This window comes from Sciurus carolinensis, chromosome 11, assembly GCF_902686445.1.
Source record: "Sciurus carolinensis chromosome 11, mSciCar1.2, whole genome shotgun sequence".
Lineage (NCBI taxonomy): Eukaryota > Metazoa > Chordata > Mammalia > Rodentia > Sciuridae > Sciurus > Sciurus carolinensis.
The window spans coordinates 79,819,345-79,839,058 of NC_062223.1; the positions used below are offsets into that span (position 1 = coordinate 79,819,345).

The following is a 19,714-nucleotide window of genomic DNA, read 5'->3' on the forward strand; positions in this document are numbered from 1 at the left end:
TTCATGCCGCTTTTACAGAAATTTCTTAACTTTCCATATGCCACAAAATTTAAAATAAACTGTAAACACATCATGCTAAGTACATCAAATTATTTAAATTTTTTATTATGATAATTGACATATATTAAGTGAAAGAAATGACAGAAGTATTATAATAAAACATTATGAAAGAAAAAAATTACACAATTAGGCCAATAGCTATAAAATGGCTTTAGGCCTGGCTTATAACACTAAAGAGTTCTGATCAGACTGTAGTGAGACATGAACATTTCATTAACAAAAATATTGGCACCAGCCACAACATATTTTGGTTGTCACAAGGAATATTGTATTTGAACAACTATGCACTGCAATTCTAACACACTAGGTGTTCATACACTGCAGTTAACTTCTGAAGCTTTTAAGCTATCAGGAATTCCCATATTTTTTATGCACAAAATTTACTTCGTGTTATTAGAATCACATTTCCAGTTTTTAGATCTCTTCCCCCCTCCCTCACACATGCAGTACATTATTATGTGACAGGGCACTCCATCTTCTATTTGACTAACATCACAGTTCTAATTACCTCAAGAGTTAGTTTTATGCTAATCTTGGAGCTTCTGCTTTAGCTCTCATCTAGAAACAAAATATTCTGAGAACCTATTCCAGAAATAAGTTTTTTATGCATAGGAAAATAAAGCATTTCATATTTAAGCATGTCTGAAAATCCAAGAGGCATTCTGACCAAACACTTCTTGAATTCCACTTACTACTTTAAAATCAAAGTGAAATTCTAAAATAGACAATTTATAAATTCTTATCTGGAATTTGTATTCTTCACATGGAAATTCATGGTCCCCAGTCTTCTGAATGGTTAAGGATAGCAAAGAAACTGATTTCCCACATTAGCTGACAATAGATGAAGGTAGCTCAAAAATTAGGACACATTTAGATTATTTTAATTCTTTACAAGAATGCAGTTGTGCTACAAAGGTGAATAATTAGAATGGTAAAATTATGTGGCAAAAAGTACTGGCATTTTTAAAAGGTATCAGTAAAACATGGTAAAATGTGCCATGTAAAAAGACTGTGCTAGAATCAGCAGTTTACAAGATTTCAAAAATATTTATCAAATAAGGAGGGAATTGAAATTTGAATCTTAAATTTCCCATCCTGCCATGATTCAGCAAATATTCCTGTGGAATTAAGTCTACTGAATAACCAAATTGACCAATTCTAGTTTTTCCTTCTTTTACAGAGAAATCAAGCCTTATCTCCCTGCCCCCATCTCAGCACAGGATACCCACTTTCAAAGTGTACATAAAACCTCATGGCAGTTTTGGGCAAGCTATCATTCAGATACAGTGATCAAGAAACTACTTTGATAAGAGAACAAAACACCAGACCAACATTGAGAATACCCTAGTAGGCATCACAAAAATCATGCATGGAAACAATATGCTGTTAACTGCCAAATGTGGGCTATTATAGCTGTTCTGATCCTGAAAGTCCATTTACACTAATATTAACTAGATCTTTTTGTATATGTATGTGTCTACTTGTATGTATGGGTATAATTTTCATGCAATGATCTTAAAGCTTTGGAGACAGTGGTTTTAGTTTAATTTCAAGGTTTGTCCATAATAGCAGTATTGACATGCATCAACTCTGCTAATGGGCAGTAGAATGAAAAAGACCATGGCACAATTTTTTAAACAATTTGAGGTTTAATTACATAATGCACCTGTAGGTGTTCTAGCATAAACACAATTGTAAAAATCTACATCCTATTTTAGGGTATTTTCCCACCTCCCATCCCTTAAAAGCTGTACAGTTATAAAAAAATGTGACTCTCAAGCAAAATAAAGTTTTGTTTGTTTGTTTTTTTGCAACATACAAAATAAGTTAAACGATTCAGAAGGTCTTGAGCCATTAAGTTCCCCAATGACTATGTTCTGGTTGTCCATAAACATGACATGCAGGCCCCTGGTCTCTGACCAGAACTCAATAAATACAGATCAAACAAAATCCCAAAACACTTAAATTAGATTCCTTTAGAAGCTGATGAAAGTCAAGAAAATAAAAAGTTAGGGTTAACAATTCCATTCTTAACTTACATCATCCAGTGGCAAAAAGAAGGCAGGTTATTCAGTCCTTAGCACTTTCTCTAGCTTGTACCAGTTTGGCAAAAAATGCAAATGTAGTTCCTTTAAAAACTGTTTCATTCCAAATGTCTAGAGTTTAATAAATTTCTACTTATCTACTAATTTGTTGTACCCTCTCATATAACTTATGTATAGGATAGACTTATCTTAAAAGTTATAATAGAAATAACATTTTCATTAATTGAAACCACTATACTGTGCCAGAATTGGGTTTACAGTATTTCCCAGAGCAAAGTGGTATAAATATGAAATAAAAGCAAAGCAAAAAACTGAACAACAACAACAACAAAACCCAGAGCTTACAGGACCAAAATGAGGGGAAAAAATTCACCCTTTTAGGGGATCCTATTTTAATCAACTTCTGAGAGGGTTTGTATGTATAAAATAAGTGTTGGGTGTACAATCTAAAGTAGTTATATACTAATCCTACTATATTTTGGCTTATGACTATTTACTTGGAAATGACTCTATCTTCAATGTGTTACACAGTTACTTAGCAATTCTTGGCACTTAAAAATGTTAAATAATTTTAAGTTGAAGTGAAATATTGAAAAAAATCATTAAGTGAACATAAAACAACCCAGTTTAAATACATTGATAACAAAAGACCCTCTTCAAGAATGGTATAGAAACAATGAAAAAAAAATCAGCAGTTAGTTAGTTTGCCGTTTCCAAGGTAGGTTTACGGGTACACACTGGGAATGGTAAATAAAATAGGAATTGACTTTATTTAAAAAGAGTTTAATAATGGATCATATTAAGCAGATGAGGACTAGGTATATGTTACAGCAGATATGCAGTCTTGGCATTCTCTGCTTCTTGGAGAACCAGGAATATATTTTGTGAATGTCAAACCAACGAGAGAAACTATTGTTCTCTAGACTCTCTGTAATTAAATGATGTTCATAATTTGATATCAGTTGCAATGCCATTACTTGCCTTATTTCTCTTTATAAGTCAATGATAGATACATTATTCTAATACTTACCCCAATTGACTGTGTGTATATATGACATATATGTATGTCATATATATATATACACACACTTTCCATCTGAAAAAAGATCTGGATCTGAATACTATGCTCTAAAGCTGTGAAACAACACCTTGAATTAAGGTCCTGGTCCACTGTGCCGTAAAGAATGGAGTTCACAACTTTTTCTGAACATTAAACCTGTAGATTCATTACATTCTCTACCCTTTTATGGTAGAACAAAATAGTTTTACCACAGAGGTGAATGGTCAACATCCCTTATGACCACAAATAGAAGATATACAGGCACTCCTTGTGATAAAGGAAATTCCATCAACCCCACTTTAGCATTCAAGTTTTTGGCAGATCACTTTTTCTTAATGGATTACCAATAAACTCAAATTTGTTCTCAACAAAACTCCTCTAAATCTGCAGCCTTGAGCAAATGAAAACAAGTATCAAGGAAATCCAACCTTAATGTATCATGTATTTTCTTTAAAATATCTGCCATCGTTTTGCAGTAATGTGCCAACAATGGACATTGTTTTTACACCAAACACTATTTTATCAGCATAAATGTTGTAAAACCAGTCTCTGTCCTTTTCATAGTTTTTCAACTCAAAGTTTCTACACTGAAAACTTGGCTAGTTTCCAAACCTTTGCAGAAATTGTAAACCAAACCTTCTGAATACTAATGTCCTCTTAACACATTTTCCATAGACCAGGGTTTGATATTGGGAGCCCAATTTGTATTTCGAAAAAGTTAGGGTCTTAAATTATTAAAGGGCTTATGATATAGTAGCTATTGTGAATCCAATCCATGGATAGTGCTTTAACAATGATCTAAGATGGTTCATACTATAAAAATTACTAGTTTCTTTTATTTTCTCCAGTTACTATATTGTGTTTTTTATAAAACACTTTTTCCTAAAAATTTTAAGAAACTTCTTCAGAGTACCTGTAGAGTAAATATTTCTGAGGGATTGAATCTAAACATGAGGCAGGGCTGGGAACTTAGCTCAGTGGTGGAACACACATGAGGCCCTGGGTTTAATCCTCAGTACTGCAAAAAAACAAAAGCAAAACAACCCCAAAGCCAAGCAGAGCAACTATTCAAAATTTAATCTCTAACCAGTCTGCATAGTAATAATTTGTTTATTAGCTGCCTAGATTACATTCTTGGTAGATGAACCATAACTAATCAGAATATAAGGTTAGAAAGGAGACACTCAGCATCAAGTTGACACACGTGTTCAGGTTTGGTAAGTATCAGGCAGTACAAGTGGTTTTATAACCTATGTCAGTGGGACATTTGCTAAGTGGAATACTCAGTCTTTACTATAAAAATTACCTTTGGCTTTCATTATAGAAATTCCTTATTTCACAATAGACATCCTGTTAGATTATCTACCCATTAATACTACTGATCATCTGCTTAACTGAGAAGTAGAACTAATAGGTAGGAGGTAGAGACAGGGCACATGGGAGAGTTTCTACATCATAGTGGCTTTACCTGGCTGCAGGACTAAAACAGTAGGTGACTGGGTAGCAGGAAAGGCCATCTATAGGTTCAAACCACTTACCTTGCACCACTAGTAGGAATTTTCTGCCTGCCTGCTTTAGATAGTTAAAAAGATTAAACTTGTTAGCTAACTTTCAAATAAATAAAACAAACTTAGCTAGAAAAGAGGCTTTGCAAGTGAATGTGGCTCCATTTTAGCCCTGCCTTACTACCTGGGAATGTAAGCTATTCCCTCCCTTCCAGTGGAACATTGTCTCAAAATAAAAATCACAACTTACTTGGAACCACATGCTATTGTTGCATCCTATTTTTAGGCTGCTTTCATTATTTTATTTTTTATACAGTTACATATACATTGCTAGAAGCAAGGCAGAAATATTAATGGGTAGCTACTATAGAACTAAGGTGAAAAAAACCCCAACAACTGAAAAGGAACAGCTATAAACTTTCAAGGCCAAAAGATAAGATTTAAGGGAAACACCTGTTGAGGGAGGAAAAGTAGAAGTACAAAGTTTCTAGAGAGGTATTTGTAATGCAAGTCTATGCCAGCTTTTAGTAATAAAAAAGAGAAGTGCTTTACTATACACTGACTAGCACATTAGTGCTTAACTTGGAAAGAAAACTGAAGTTCCACGGGCCAGCAGCAGATATGATGTGTCCATTGCCGGCAACAGACACAACACTGGAACATAAAAACCCAAACCCAGGGCATGAGTACTCACAGATGTAATGGTTGAAGGTTTCAGAATGTGACAGCAAAGTTTAATCACAAGTGCTACATTCTATACAATGTTAGGGCTCTGCCTGAAAATTTACAGCTGTAACAGAGACTAAATAAGATAAAATTCATATTTTAGTGTCAATTATGTTATTTAGTTATACACGGCCTTTTCTTGAAACAAAGGGTTTGTCTTTCTTTACAAAGTGTTGAGATGTTTAAAATGGATACCATGCCTGTTAGGTATATGGCGGTTCTCAATCAACTCTATGTTGGCTGTGTGACTATTAATGAATTTTAATATAAGTCTAAAGGCCAAAGGCCAAAACTACATTCAAACCTGCTAATATATCCAGGCAGATAGGAATTCCAAACACACGCACAGGTGGGCACACACACACACACACACACACACACACACACACACATAAGCCAAAACTCAAAAACCTCCCAAAGGAACTGCTTTGTTTGTAGACTTCAATTTGAAGTAGATACTAAGGGCAAGAATAGACCAGTTAAAATTCACCTGAAAATCCTTTTCTACTCTTCAAATGTGCTAAAATACCATTGTCAGCTTAGCATCTCTTCACTTGTGTTACATATAGATATATTTCTTTCAAAATGACATTTCAGAAATTTAAAATGATCAAGTGGCCGGAGGACAGGAGTTACACTATTGAAAAAGAAGTTTATAGTCCAGCTGAGTCATAGGAAAGACCACACATATTTCACTAAATCTCCATGAGACATAGTTAGAGGCCACCTTATTACCAATAGATAAAGCTATTTTTAAAAAAAATCTTGCTAGCACAATCTGGTTGTCAAAGCTTCATTATACATTTTACTGTGCAAATGCTTTTCAGATGATTTTGCTTTTTTAAAACAAGAAACTCCGCTATAACAGAAACAGGGAAAAGTTATTTTGTTTTTGTTTTTTTGTTTTTGTTTTATGATGGTACTTTCACGGTCTCTTCTTTAAGTGTGGTAACTCCAATAGTAAACAAGTTGATTTTATGAAGGCTATTACTAAATGATTTATGTATGATGTTATCTACATTTCTCAAACTGCAACAGAACAGAGTTGAACTTTTAAAAGGTCTGTTAATCATCATCTATGCCATGAATGTTTAAATATAATATATATTTAATATGAAAAAGCTAAAGCACAAGTGCTTTCTCCCACCCCTAAATTCTGCTTTGGGCCCTCATAGATTTGGAATGCATTCTTATCCACCCTTTTCACAAAGTCAGGAGAGCTCAGGAAATATAAAGGCAAAAATATACAAATCTTTGTTGTTATTATAATAAGATTTTTTCCATGAATGAAATTACCAAGGACCATGAACTTGGAAAAAGAAAATCAAAAGAAATTTACAGCAATTATTTATCTTCAAAGTTCAAATCTGGTCACTTCACAGAAAGACTTCAGGGTTTGATGAAATTTTTTCTTCTAAAAAGTCATTCTGTAGTGGAGTTTTCTAGGAAAAATTAAACAGCTTTTAATAACTGGCCCGCTGGTGTGAGAGCTACCGTGGAATAAATTAGCACAAAAATGGAAAAAAAAGTCTTATAACTGTTCACTGTTACAGACATAATCAACAAGGTCAGTCACTCTCAAAAGCTCATCTTCTTCCTCCTCTGGTGCCCCTGCCTCTTGCCCACCACTCGTCCCATTGGGGGCTAGGCTCGCACTGGCTGTGCTGCTGTCCTTGGGGGTCTGAGGCTTCTCAGCTGGCTTGCCAATCAAGTTCTCAATGGCTTTGCCAGGACTCTGTCCATTGGTGGAAGGTAAGTCCACTAAACTATAGTCCAATGGGCTCCCCACTTTGCCTACATTTTCAAAGTCCTCTTCCTCATCGCTTTCTATCCGGTAGGGCTTCTTGGTGCTCTCCTGTTCCGAGGGCAGGACCCTAGGCTGACTGTCATGGGCACGCTGATCTGCATCTCCATGAGTATTGTCACAGCTCTCCTCGTCTGTCTCAATTCGATGTAGTCGTTTGCGGGATGGTTTGCCTTCCTCTTCCTCCTCTTCATCTGCTTCTGAATACTCATCTGTGCTTCGGCCCCGTTTCCGAACTGACCGCTTTGATTCTTTAGCTAGCTCATCATCTTCAGAGTTCTTGGACATATAGCTCTCTAGAATAAACAGCACATTTAAGCTATTGGCATAGTTTAAGCATAAACATATTTAAGTACTTCTCTCCTCCCCATGTCCTGATTTCAGACTTGCTCATATATAAGTATTTCCCATCAACAAATGGCCTGATTTTTCTCTCGGTCCCATTAACAATGCTGAATGACATTGATTCATAATGAACTTCACATACAATTTTAGGAAAGAACATTTTTCCTGGGGAAGAAATCTAGTAATCCTTGAATCTAACCTATCCTATGAAGATAAGTTGGTTACAAACTAGGAAACCCCTTTCCACTAGTCCTAAAATTATGGAATCATATAAACATACTGTTAAGGAAAGATTAAAATTGGGCACCCAACTCTTTATATCTGAAACACTGTGTCAACTCTCATGTTATTAAATGCCCTTGGTAAACTGTAAATCTCTTCTTTGTCTATAATCTCACCTAGTTTCATGGCTTTGCATACCATTTAGATGCTGATGACTCTTACTTGTTTTAGGCAGTCACTAAATTCCAGACTAATGTATCAAACACCTCTAACATTTGTCCTTGGATATCTGAAAAGGCATCTCAAGTCTGATGTGAACAAAACTTAAGTTCCTAAAATTCCACATTAAACCCATAGCACCATGGTCTCACCATCTTAGTTTTTGGCAATTCTGTTCTTATAATTGCTTAGTCATTCTTGATCTTTCCATGATCTACCCATCAGTGAGTTCTTTGGATCTACTTTCAAAACATATTCATAATCTTATAACTTTTTGCCCCTTTACTGCTATTGTCTTGGTCCAACCCACCATCATATTTTACCTGCACTGTTTCATTAACCTTCTAACTGGTCTCCTAATTTTTGCTCTTGCTTCTTCAATTTATTCATTACACAGCTACTACAGTAAATTAAAACCTAAGACAGAACATATCATTCCTTTGCTTGAAATCTTCCAATTACTTCTCATCTCAAATAAAAGCTGGTCTCTACAGTGGAGTACTCCATGCTAACCAATATGGTAGAAAATAATCACAGATAGTTAAATTTAAATTAATTAAAATTAAACAAAAATTCAGTTCCAAGGTCACACTATCCACATTTCAAGTACTCAGTAGCCACATGGAACTAGTACTTTGGTTTGAAACTATCTGGGTATTCAGGGCACAGGAATATATTTCAAAATGAAGGCCATGAATAATGAGCAGAATAAATCACAAAGCATATCACAATTTTCTGCAACTATACTAATTTTGGTGAAGAATTTAATCATTACAATGGAATTCATAAAAATTAGCATCTTAGAAAGTGTCATTTACTTAAGCTATAATTGGTGACCAGGAACAAAATAAGGGGATTTATCTAAAAACTACCACTGATTATATGAACTTAAAAAAAAGAAAAAAAGTATATAACCACAAGCCGAATTCACTTTATAATGTGTATTTCTGCCTAGTTCATACTTATGTAAAGAGGAGATCTATTCCTTACCTTCACTCTCTGAGCTGGAAAGTCTGCGCTTGTGAACACGCCTTATTTCTTTGCCCCGTCTTAAACTCTTTTGGGAACCATCACTTTCTGAATCTTCTTTATAGTTAATTTGTCTTTTTTGGTTCCTCCTTGACCGCCTTCGCCGAGTTTCTACAAAATCATCACTAAAATCATCGCTAAAGTCACTTTCTATTAAAAAGAGGAAGAAAAACAAAGTCAAGTACAAAATTGAAGTCCATTAAGCAGAAGTATAACTAGCTTAGGCTATAAAAATGTAAAGCTACTAAACAGTTTAGTCATAAAAATTCTTGAAATTCTTAGAATAAAAACTTTCTTAAGTCTTATTTTCTTTTTAATAAGGTGAGTCACTCTGGGAAGGAATTTTAATGCCAAACCTTAAAAATATATCCATATTAGTAATTTTCAAGATAAGAAAATATTCAGTGGGGTGCAGTGGCACATGCATTAATCCAAATGACTCGGGAGGCTGAGGCAGGAAGAGCACAAGTTCAAGGTCAGCCTCAGCAACTTACTAATGGCCTGAGCAAATTAGTGAGACCCTACCTCAAAATACAAAATAAGAAGGACTTGGGACATGGCTCACTGGTTAAGCACCACTGGGTTCAATATGAGTACCATGCCACCCCAAAAAAATAACACGTGTGCACAGCAGTCTTAAGTAGTAGCACACGCCTGTAAGCCCAGGGACTTCAGAGGCTAAGGCAGGAGGATCACAAGTTCAAGGCCAGTCTTGACAACTTAGTGACAGCCTATCTCAAAATGAAAAATAAAAAGAACTAGAGATGTATCTCAGTGGTAGAGAGCCCCTGGGTTTAATCCCCAGTACTACAAGTAAAAAAAAAAAAGGAAAAGAAAAGGGCTGGGATGTAGCTCAGTGATACAGGGCTTCTCTAGAATGTGCCCTCAATCTCATCCCCAGCAATGTAAAAGGAAAAGAAAGTGTATTCAGTGTATTTTTTTATAATTCTTATTTTCAACCTAGAGCAATCTGTCAAGTACACAGTTGCCACAACTGCTTTTTGTGGTAAATAGTCAACAGAATATTCTTCCCAATAATCTGCCGTTCCTGTCTTTGGCTACACTACGATAATATAACACATAACAATATAAGTCCCTAACCAAAGAAACATCGTAAGTCTGTTTCAAAGAATTATACAATTGGAGTTATGTTTTTAAATTTTCTCCATGTGGAATGAAAACCTGGTAAATAAAGTACATAGAGCTGTTTATGCTCTCAGAGCATTGCTAATAGCATTGTTCTTGTCATTTCTGAACAATAATGCAGAGTGAGTATATGGTTTTGTCAGAGATGTTTTCAGTAGAGCTTATAAATTCTACTAAATTATTATATTCAAACTTACTGTTCTCTAATGGAATGCTAACATTTCAAAATGGCTACCCAATAGTTGGAAGTGCTTTCCACTGGTCAAATCTGGGACAAACTGAATGTAACTACTGATGGTACATCTACCCATTAAATAAGAATCTAAAAATACACACTGACATAAATAAGTAAATAGATAAAGAAAGGAAAGTTCTTCCTCACAGAACAATAACTACTAGATATAAAAGGAATGATAGATATAAAAGGAATGACAGTGCTGGAGAATCCTCAAAGGACACTAAAGACTAGCAGGTGAAACATTTGATAAGGAACAATAAATATGTTTACACAGCATCAAGTATCTTACTACAAATTACTTATTAATTTTAAGGAAAAATAACAAAGAAACATGGAAGGTATAATACTTCTGTGAGTTCCTGCCAAAAATGCATAACCTGATTCTGGTCACAAGGAAACAGGAAAAACCAAACTGAGGGACATTTTACCTAATAACTAGTAGGTATTCTTTTAAAATGTCAAGGTCAGAAAAGACAAATTTTAAGGGACATTCCTGATTAAAGAAAACTAAAGAGACATGAATAAATGGAATGTAGAATCCAAGCTGAGATTCTGGACTAGAAGGAAAAAAAAAATGGATATATAAAGGACAATAATGAATATTATATAAGATTTGAATTAGTAATGTTAGAACTTTTAATTTTGATAACTGGTTATGAAAGAAAATGTCCTTGTTTTTAAGAAATAATCACCGATGAAGAGGCATAATTTTGTCATGTAATCAAGAGGTCTAGAAAAGATAAACAGGGGCTGGGGAGATAGCTCAGTTGGTAGAGTGCTCGCCTCATGAGCACAAGGCCCTGGGTTCAATCCCCAGCACCACAAAAAAAAAAAAAAAGATAAACAAAACAAAATGTACAAAGGATGGCCAGAGCCAGGGATACAATATTAATGTCTGTGATACATCTCCTGTAAGATGACAGCTACCTATCTCCCAATTCTTTAAAGCACCCTTTTCTTTCCTTTCAGCTGTTGAACCTCTCACTATTCTTTTAATAAAGATAAGTATAATGTAAAAAACATTAATCACTGCTAATTTGGAAAAACTACAGAATCACTGATTGTGGTACACATATTAGAGAAAATTGGTATTCTCTCTTAATAGTTGGGTATCTGAGAAAAATGTTCTCAGTTTTTTGAGAATGATTCCCAAGAAACACTATGAAGATAAAGGTTAGGCATGGAAACAATGTGTTACCAAAAGGATTCATCACAATCCTAAATGAATTTGGTATGAAGTCAACACATACATTTTCATATATTTTCTCAGATATGCTCTATGTGAAACACAGTTAGTTACTACTGAATCATATGAAAAGGACACAAAGTTTTATCAGAAAGCTTAGTTACAACTGAATAGAACTTTATTTTAAGAGCTCTTAACTCCTGAAGTCATACAAATGTAGTAAGTTATTATGATGAGAATACTAGTTATCTTTACCAGAGTCTCTACTATTATCTTCAGATTCCTCCTCTTCATCGTCATCAGAGTACTTTTTCTTTGGGGTCTTTCTTCGTAAACGCCTGCTTTGCCTCATTGGCCGGGAAGGGTGTCGCCTCAATCTACGACTACAGAAATCGGTGTCGCTGTCATCATTAGATGGTGGATCTTCTTCACTTTCATCTGGGTTTTCGTCAGATACAACAAATTCATCTTGAGATCTGTCCAGGAAAATCCCGATAAATTATGATGGTATACATAAAACTGAGAACCCATTTTTGATAGTTTTAAGTTCAAATTTTAGGGGATCCAATGAAACATTAAGTAACATTTATGCAATATATCTGGATAGAATTATTAAGTTTCTCTGTTTGCAAAAAAACATCTCATCACCTGTCCTTCTCTTAGGAGGGACTGGGAAGATGAACTGATGCTGACTGTTGTATACAAAATTACATTGGTCTTTTGGGATGTCCTCCATGTACCTTTAAATTTGGCACATCAAAAGTGAACTCACTGTTTCCCAACCAACTCAGCTTGTCCCCTCAGGAACTCATATTAATCCTAATTTTTCCCTTTTCATTTCTCACATCTAAAACCTTCAGTGGTTTTTCATCATTTTCAGGACAAAGTCCAAACTCTTACGCATGCCAAAAAAACCACTCTATCGTCTTAATTCTTTTTCATCTTTTGAATAAGTCTCCAATAGGGCACTCTATTCTCATATTCTTCCTATCCTGAGTCACTAGAAATTTCTCAGATATTCCATGAAATTTTTTGGCTTGCTGCCTGGAACACATGAGTTTTTGGAATACCTTCTTATCTTATCTTGCTTCTATCCCAAACTTCTTCATCTACCCAAATATTCTGTAAATTTGAGATCAAGCTTTACTTTTACTGTGAGCTTTCTCTGATGTTATTGGATTGAGCCAACTGTCTTTTGTACACTAATCTATATTTTACCTATGTTTTAGTAGCAGTCATGCAGAATGGTGTGTGTGTGTGTGTGTGTGTGCGTGTGTACATGTGCTTTATGTTTATTCTCTCCGCTAACAATCTAAAAGAAGAAACTCTGCAGTGTAGTTTTAATAGTTGCTCAGCAGAAGCCTTCTCTGATCTTCCATATTGAATTACTTGCCCCAACCTCAACCTCTTTGTCACCAGAGGATATTTACTAATTATTTCTCAAATATAACTCCGTCATGGACTTGGTAGCAGAAGGTGGCACTGTGGAACCTCTCAACAAATTCAAGTTCAATTACAGTTAATCAAACAAATATAATTATGAATATTAAACAGATAACCATAAACCTACTTTTTATTTTAATCTAATAAAAACCAAAATTCACAATCTTCATTAAATACCCTGAAAAAAGAGATTGTCATGTATGTGACAAACAAAATCCCCATCACAGTGTAGCCAAGTCTTGCTGCTAGCTAGTCCTTTTTAAGCTGGTATCTATAATGGGGTCTATGGCAGGTCACGTACCCATCACTGATCTTGAATTCATCTTCACTCTCTTCTTCATCCAGGTTGCTATCACTGTCCAAATCATTTAGTCGCCGGCGTTTCTTTCGTCGAGCAGCAGCTGCCCTTTGGGGTCGTTTATTTTCCTTTCTTTCTTCATCTAAAATAGTAGAGATATCTTTTCCACGGTGACCTGTGATGGTGGAGATATCTTTTCCCCGGCCAACTCCTGAAGGGGAGAGATAAATGTGCTTAATTAAACCTTCCCCTTAATTTGCACACTGTCCTGATTGTGTGTAACAGGTCTTCATTGGATTTCTTTCTTCCTACAAATATGCAGACTTCTCCCAACTTCTTTATGAACAGAGTTTTCATCAAGATAGATTTAGCATTTATCCTACTGAACAGAAGTCCACAAACCTCTTATTTATAATTCAAACACTGTGAAACTCACCTTTTCAGAGGGTATAAAGTTTTTAATATAGTTATAAACTTGTACAACCATCACCTCTAACCGATTCCAGAACATTTTCATCACCCCACAAAGAAACCTCACACTTATTAACAGTCATCCAAAAAATTCTTGAAAGCTATCTTTTGTATAAGGCTTGAAAAAAGAGACCAATACACTTTTAAAAACACTGTTTGCATGACGGGGGGAAAAATGTGGGCTAAGATGTAAATAAGGCACAGATTTCTGGAAAAGCTTGTGATTTCTTTAGTGCCTTTATAAACAACCTATTTATTAATCCTTTCCAGAGTTTTCTTTTCTTTTTTTTTTTTTTAATTATAAACAAATGGGATACATGTTGTTTCTCTGTTTGTACATGGAGTCAAGGCATACCATTTGTGTAATCATAAATTTACATAGGGTAATGTTGTTTGATTCATTCTGTTATTTTTTTCCCTTCCCCCCCACCCCTCAGAGTTTTCTTAATAACTAAGTGAAAACCAGAATGTTCCACATCAGAGCACTAGCAATTGGCTATACAGTGCTTTAATAAATTATCTTCAAATTCTTCTACGTTAATGCCATCTTTTAAAGACTATGAAGTTAGTATGCTAATTTTAATAGGTTAATTTAAGCCAATTATTTTGATACTGATTATCTACAAATTTTGGAACTTTGTAGTCTAAAAGACAATGGAAAAGATTCTTCAGTATTCTATTTGGAAATTTTGATGTATGGAGGTTCATTAGTATTTTATGATAGATCATAAAGTAAAACTACTTTAAAATAATTAGATCTGATTCTGTATACTGACACTGTCCATTTTGGATCTAAGACAGTTAACATCATTAGTTATAGTGATGCACATTAAAGTGGGGACTAAAAAATATGTTTGATGCCCTAATTTGGGCATTTGAATTAACTTGCTGGCAGTTACATGAAAAAGAAAGAATGATAACAACATACCTCCTCCATCAGCCTCTTTGATATCATCTTCTATAGCTTCATCAATTGCTTCATCAAATTCATCAAATCTAAAACATATACAATGATCACATTACACCCTATCCTGGTGTTTTAAATTCTTAAAGATCATCTATACTAAATTTCTTCTGTGGTCTTAATGTTTTTTATCCCCACAATACTCAAATAGTAAAATCCTACCTACCAAGGTGATAGTATTAGGAAGTGAGGCCCTCATGAATAGGATTAATGTCCTCATAAAACAGGGCAGAAAGACCCATCGCCCTTTCCACCATGTGAGGCCCCAGTAAGAAGACAGTCACGTAAGAGGAATCAGGTGTTCATCAGATGTGCCAGACCTTCCCTAGAGAGTTTCTTGGCCTTTTCTACCATGTGAACACACAGCAGGTACCATTTATAAACCAGAAAGTAGGCCCTCACCAGATTCCAAATCTGCCAGTGCCTTGATCTTGGGCTTTCTAGCTTCCAGAACTGTGAGAAATAAATTTCTGTTGTTTACAAGCTGTTCAGGTATCTTGTATATACTACCCAAATGAACTAAAACAGTGTCAGAAAACAAAGCATAAAATGTTTTTTGCAAAACTGGGGATTAAACCCAGGGCCTCACATTGAAGCAAATGTATCCCAACTGTGCTAGATCCACAGCCTATCAAAACACATGTAAAAGGGCTAGCTGGTACAGATTTTAGGTTTTTTAGATTATACAGTTTTTGTAATCATCAACTATGGCACTATAATGCAGAAGCAGTTATAGATAGTATGTTATATAAATGAATATAAATGTGTTCCAATAAAACTTTATAGACACTGGAATTGGAATTACATATAATTTTTAACTGAATATTCTTCTTTTGATTCTTTTTTTTCCAACCCATTTCAAACATAAACGTAATTTATAGGTCATGCTTACAAAAACTATCAGCAAGTTGAATTTGGCTTATAGGCCCACCCCAAGTTAAACAAATCATATGTAATTGAACAAATTACTGTTTCACAAATAATATTAAATGCTAGATCTAATTATTATTGCTATTAAAATACATTGTTATTATTGTTACTAAGTTCCTATACAGCTGATCAAAATTGTAGAACTAAATTAATGCTCTTTTTCTTGAAGGGTTGTTTCCTCTGATTTAAAACAAGGACCAAGACTAAATGTTCTCTAAGATTTCCTCATATATAAAACTCCTTTCATTTTAGGGATCAGGTAACCAATAAGATGAAGTGACTTGTCCAAAACCATGCTAAATATAGTAATTACTGGCTAGCCACATGGGGCTATTTCAGTTAGTTAAATTTTAAAATTCTATTCCTCATTAAGCTTATTTCAAGTACTCAACCATTACATATGGCTATTGCCTGCTATATTGACATCAAGGAAATAGAACATTTCTATCACCACAATAAATTCCAACAATATGTTCTACTGGAGAGGGTGGGGATTAAAGGCACCTAATAGATTAACAACAGCATCAAGACTAAAAGCTAATATTTTGCCTTCTGAGTTGCAAATACACAAACACACAACACAAACTTATTTCAAAAGATTCTCAAGTTTCAAGTTAGCTTCTTTGATAATATAATTTTTAATGTCTATGTAGTGTCCAATCTTATAAATACATCATAATTATAGTTAAAACAGTTTATTTTCCAATTTTTCTCAGCATGCTATAAAAAATATTACTGTAGCTATAGCTTGGCTTTTCCTTAAGATAAATTCTGATAGCCGAGCACAATGGTGCATGCCTGTAATCCTGGCCACTCAGGAGGCTGAGGCAGGAGGATCCTAAGTTTCAGGTCATCCTTGGCAATTTACTGAGACCCTGTCTCAAAATAAAACATTAAAAACATCTGAGGATTTAGCTCAATGGTAAAGTGCCCCTAGGTTCAAACACCAATACTACAAAAAATGACAAATTCTAAGAAAGTAAAAATCTGCATATCCATCCACTGAGGTAATAATAGAGACAGATAAAGCTAGATGCAAAGTTAGCCAAAATTAATATTTGTCCCAAGGATTTACTGTGGTTGTAAAGTGGCATGACAATCTACTTTAAGTAACATCTGCTTTTTACTGAGAAATTGTTTTCTAAAACCAGACCATCAGCAACTTCAGACATTTGAAATGATACCAGTAAAAATGAAATGTCCCATTCTTATCTGGAGGATCTAAGGTATTTTTAAAATAAATAAGGAGTCTTGATTTATAACCCAGATGCAGGATTTCAGATAAGGGGTGTCTGGTCATACTACTCTATATACCTGCCTAAACTTCACTGTTTTCAAGGAAAAAGGGTCCATTCAATCAATGTCTGAAACTGACCCCTTCAGAATCTTACTTTACTCTGTAAGTGCTTCCTTTAAATTTCATCTAACCACCACCCTTTCTCTGAAGCTTATAACCATCTTTTCCCTTGTATGGTTAGAGACCCCTATGATGCCACTGTGAAATTTTGTTTGACCATAAATTTTTTTCCCCTGGTATTCTTACTACAAATAAAGTAATTGGTGTTAAATGGCAAACAACTTGTTTTACTAACAACCATGAAGAGAATTTTATAAAGTTCTGTACTTTTATACTTCAGAAAAACAAAGTTATTTTCCTGTTCTAACCTTTTTTTTAATATAGAATCTTTCACAAATTTACATGTCCTCCTTGTATAGGGGTCATGCTAATCTTGTATCATTCCAATTTTAGTGTATGTGCTGCCAAAGCCAGTACTTCCTGTTCTAATTTTAATTTGATTACTGTATGCCAAATATTGTTTTCATGTTTATGGTTATTTTGTAAAGTCTTGTTTGGGTTCTTTGCTGCTATAGCCCTCAACCACCACCCCACTTCCAGTTATGTGGATAGAACCAGGGAAGTTTTACTATGGAACTATATCACTAGCTTGTTAAAAAAAATTTTTTTTTTTATTTTTAAAATTTTGAGGTATGGCCTTGCAAGGTTGCAAAGGCTGGTCTTGAACTTTTGATCCTCTTGTCTCAGTCTCCCCCAAGCCACTGGAATTATTGACATGCACTGCCATACACTGCTGCTCCTATGCCCATTTTTTTGAAAAAATATTTTTTTAGTTGGCATATTTATTTATATGCCATGCTGAGAATCGAACCCAATTCCTCCCACGTGCTAGGCAAGTGCTCTGCCACTGAGCCACAACCCCAGCCCCTCCTATGCCCAATTTTAAAGCTAGTGTGGTTCATCTTTTCTTACTGATTTGTAAATTTTTTACATATTAAACACTGTACCTCCTTTGGACCATGTTACAATTTCCTTTTTTGCAGTACTGGGGATTGAACCCAGGGCCTTGCACATGCTAGGCAAGTACTCTATCACTGAGCTACCTTCCTGGCCCTGCAATTACTTCTATCGAACTGTACTTTCCTTTTAGGCCTTTGCACTATATATATTTTTTAAGTTTTGAGATAGGAAAATTGACATCTTGCCTTGTTACCATTATGAATAAGCATGTCATCACATCTTTACTATATTCATTATATTCTGTTAAATTCATAAACCATTCCTTTTAAAGTCTAACTCCTTTGTAAGCACACACTGTTTGTACACATAATTGTCTGAGACTGTCTTATTTTTTAAACTTTTATGTAATCAAATATCCTTTCCATTATTGTTTCTGTCTTTGATATTATAATTTAACAGCTGTTCTTACACTGGAGATGTAAGAACATCTTAAATTGTTCTTGAGAACAAGATAGGGTATGAAAAATGCAATCCAAATACATTTTATGCTAGACATTGTTTACCATAAGGTCCTATATTGCCATTATATAACTTTAGAGCTGAAAGGAACCAAGATGAAGCAACAAAGACCAAAGGGCAATGGACCATTCAAAGATATGTGGTCATTAAGTGGCACAGTGAGGAATATACTTTTAGTCTTCTGATCCTCAGTCCACTGCTTCCTCTAGTTAATTTTGATGTCTTCCTCTTTGGTAGAAGCAATAAGAATCAGTTAAACAATTGTTAAATTATAGTAAGTGGTGATGAAATTCTAATAAAACAAACCTCTCAAAACACTGTTTGGTGTTTCAAAGGTCACAATGATAGCCAGGCATGACGGTGCATGCCTGTAATCCCAACAACTCAGAAGACTGAGGCAGGAGGATTGCAAGTTCAAAGCCAGGCTCAGAAATTTAACAACTTAGCAAGTCCTTGTCTGATAATGAAAAATAAAAGGGCTGGGAATGTGGCTCAATGGTTAAGTGCCCTTGGGTTCAGTCTCTGGTACCAAAAATGGGGGGAAAATGGTATAAAGTAATTAAAATATAATTTATTATTTGAGTGAGGCAGTGTGATCTAGTGAAAAGAATATTAGAGAGCAAATAATCAAAAGATAGGGTTTTAGTCTAGGCTTAGCTACTAACAATGACAATGGAAAAATCGTTGGTGGCAAAAGGTAAACCAGATTATTTTTATATATATATATATTTTTTTTTTTTTTTTTTTGGTTGTTTTCTTTGTTTTGTTAGTAGGGATTGAATTCAGGGGCACTCAACCACTGAGCTGTATCCCCAGTTTTTTTTTTTTTTTTTTTTTTTTTTTTTTTTGAGACAGAGCCTCACTAAGTTGCTAAGGCTGGCGCTGAACTTGAAATCCTCTTGCCTCAGCCTTCCAAGTCATTGGAATTACAGGCGAGTGCCTCTACACCCAGTTATATTAATTACATTAACTAAGTATTTATAATACTATGTGTAGGAGACACAAGAATGTATAAAACAGATGATGCTAACAGTCTAGTGAGGGAGAGAAAATTAAAAAAATAATATTAATCACAAAATACAACTATGAGTGCTTTCAAAGAAAGAATACTACAGACTACAGGCACACAGTGGGAAGATTTAGGAGAAGGTTAGCAAGGCAAAAATGGGAGGAAAATAAGAGGCAGAATAAACAATGTGCAAAAGGGACTAAAAGATGACAGTGTAACAAGGAGTTAAGGAAAATAT

General features: G+C 34.8%; 1 protein-coding gene and 1 non-coding gene across 2 annotated transcripts in view; both read right to left on the bottom strand.

The window, feature by feature from the left end:
- Positions 1–75: 75 nt before the first annotated feature.
- The window catches only part of Rsf1 (remodeling and spacing factor 1), a 157,507-nt gene continuing 137,868 nt past the window's right edge, over positions 76–19,714 (bottom strand). Inside the window, 5 exon segments of the mRNA XM_047519052.1 lie at positions 76–7,496; positions 8,977–9,165; positions 11,841–12,061; positions 13,330–13,537; positions 14,726–14,793. Of these exon segments, the coding sequence (XP_047375008.1) occupies positions 6,928–7,496; positions 8,977–9,165; positions 11,841–12,061; positions 13,330–13,537; positions 14,726–14,793 (1,255 nt within the window). The 3' untranslated portion in view covers positions 76–6,927.
- LOC124960787 (U6 spliceosomal RNA) lies at positions 17,363–17,465 on the bottom strand. The gene has a single exon (XR_007104119.1). It is a non-coding gene; the product is annotated as a U6 spliceosomal RNA (small nuclear RNA).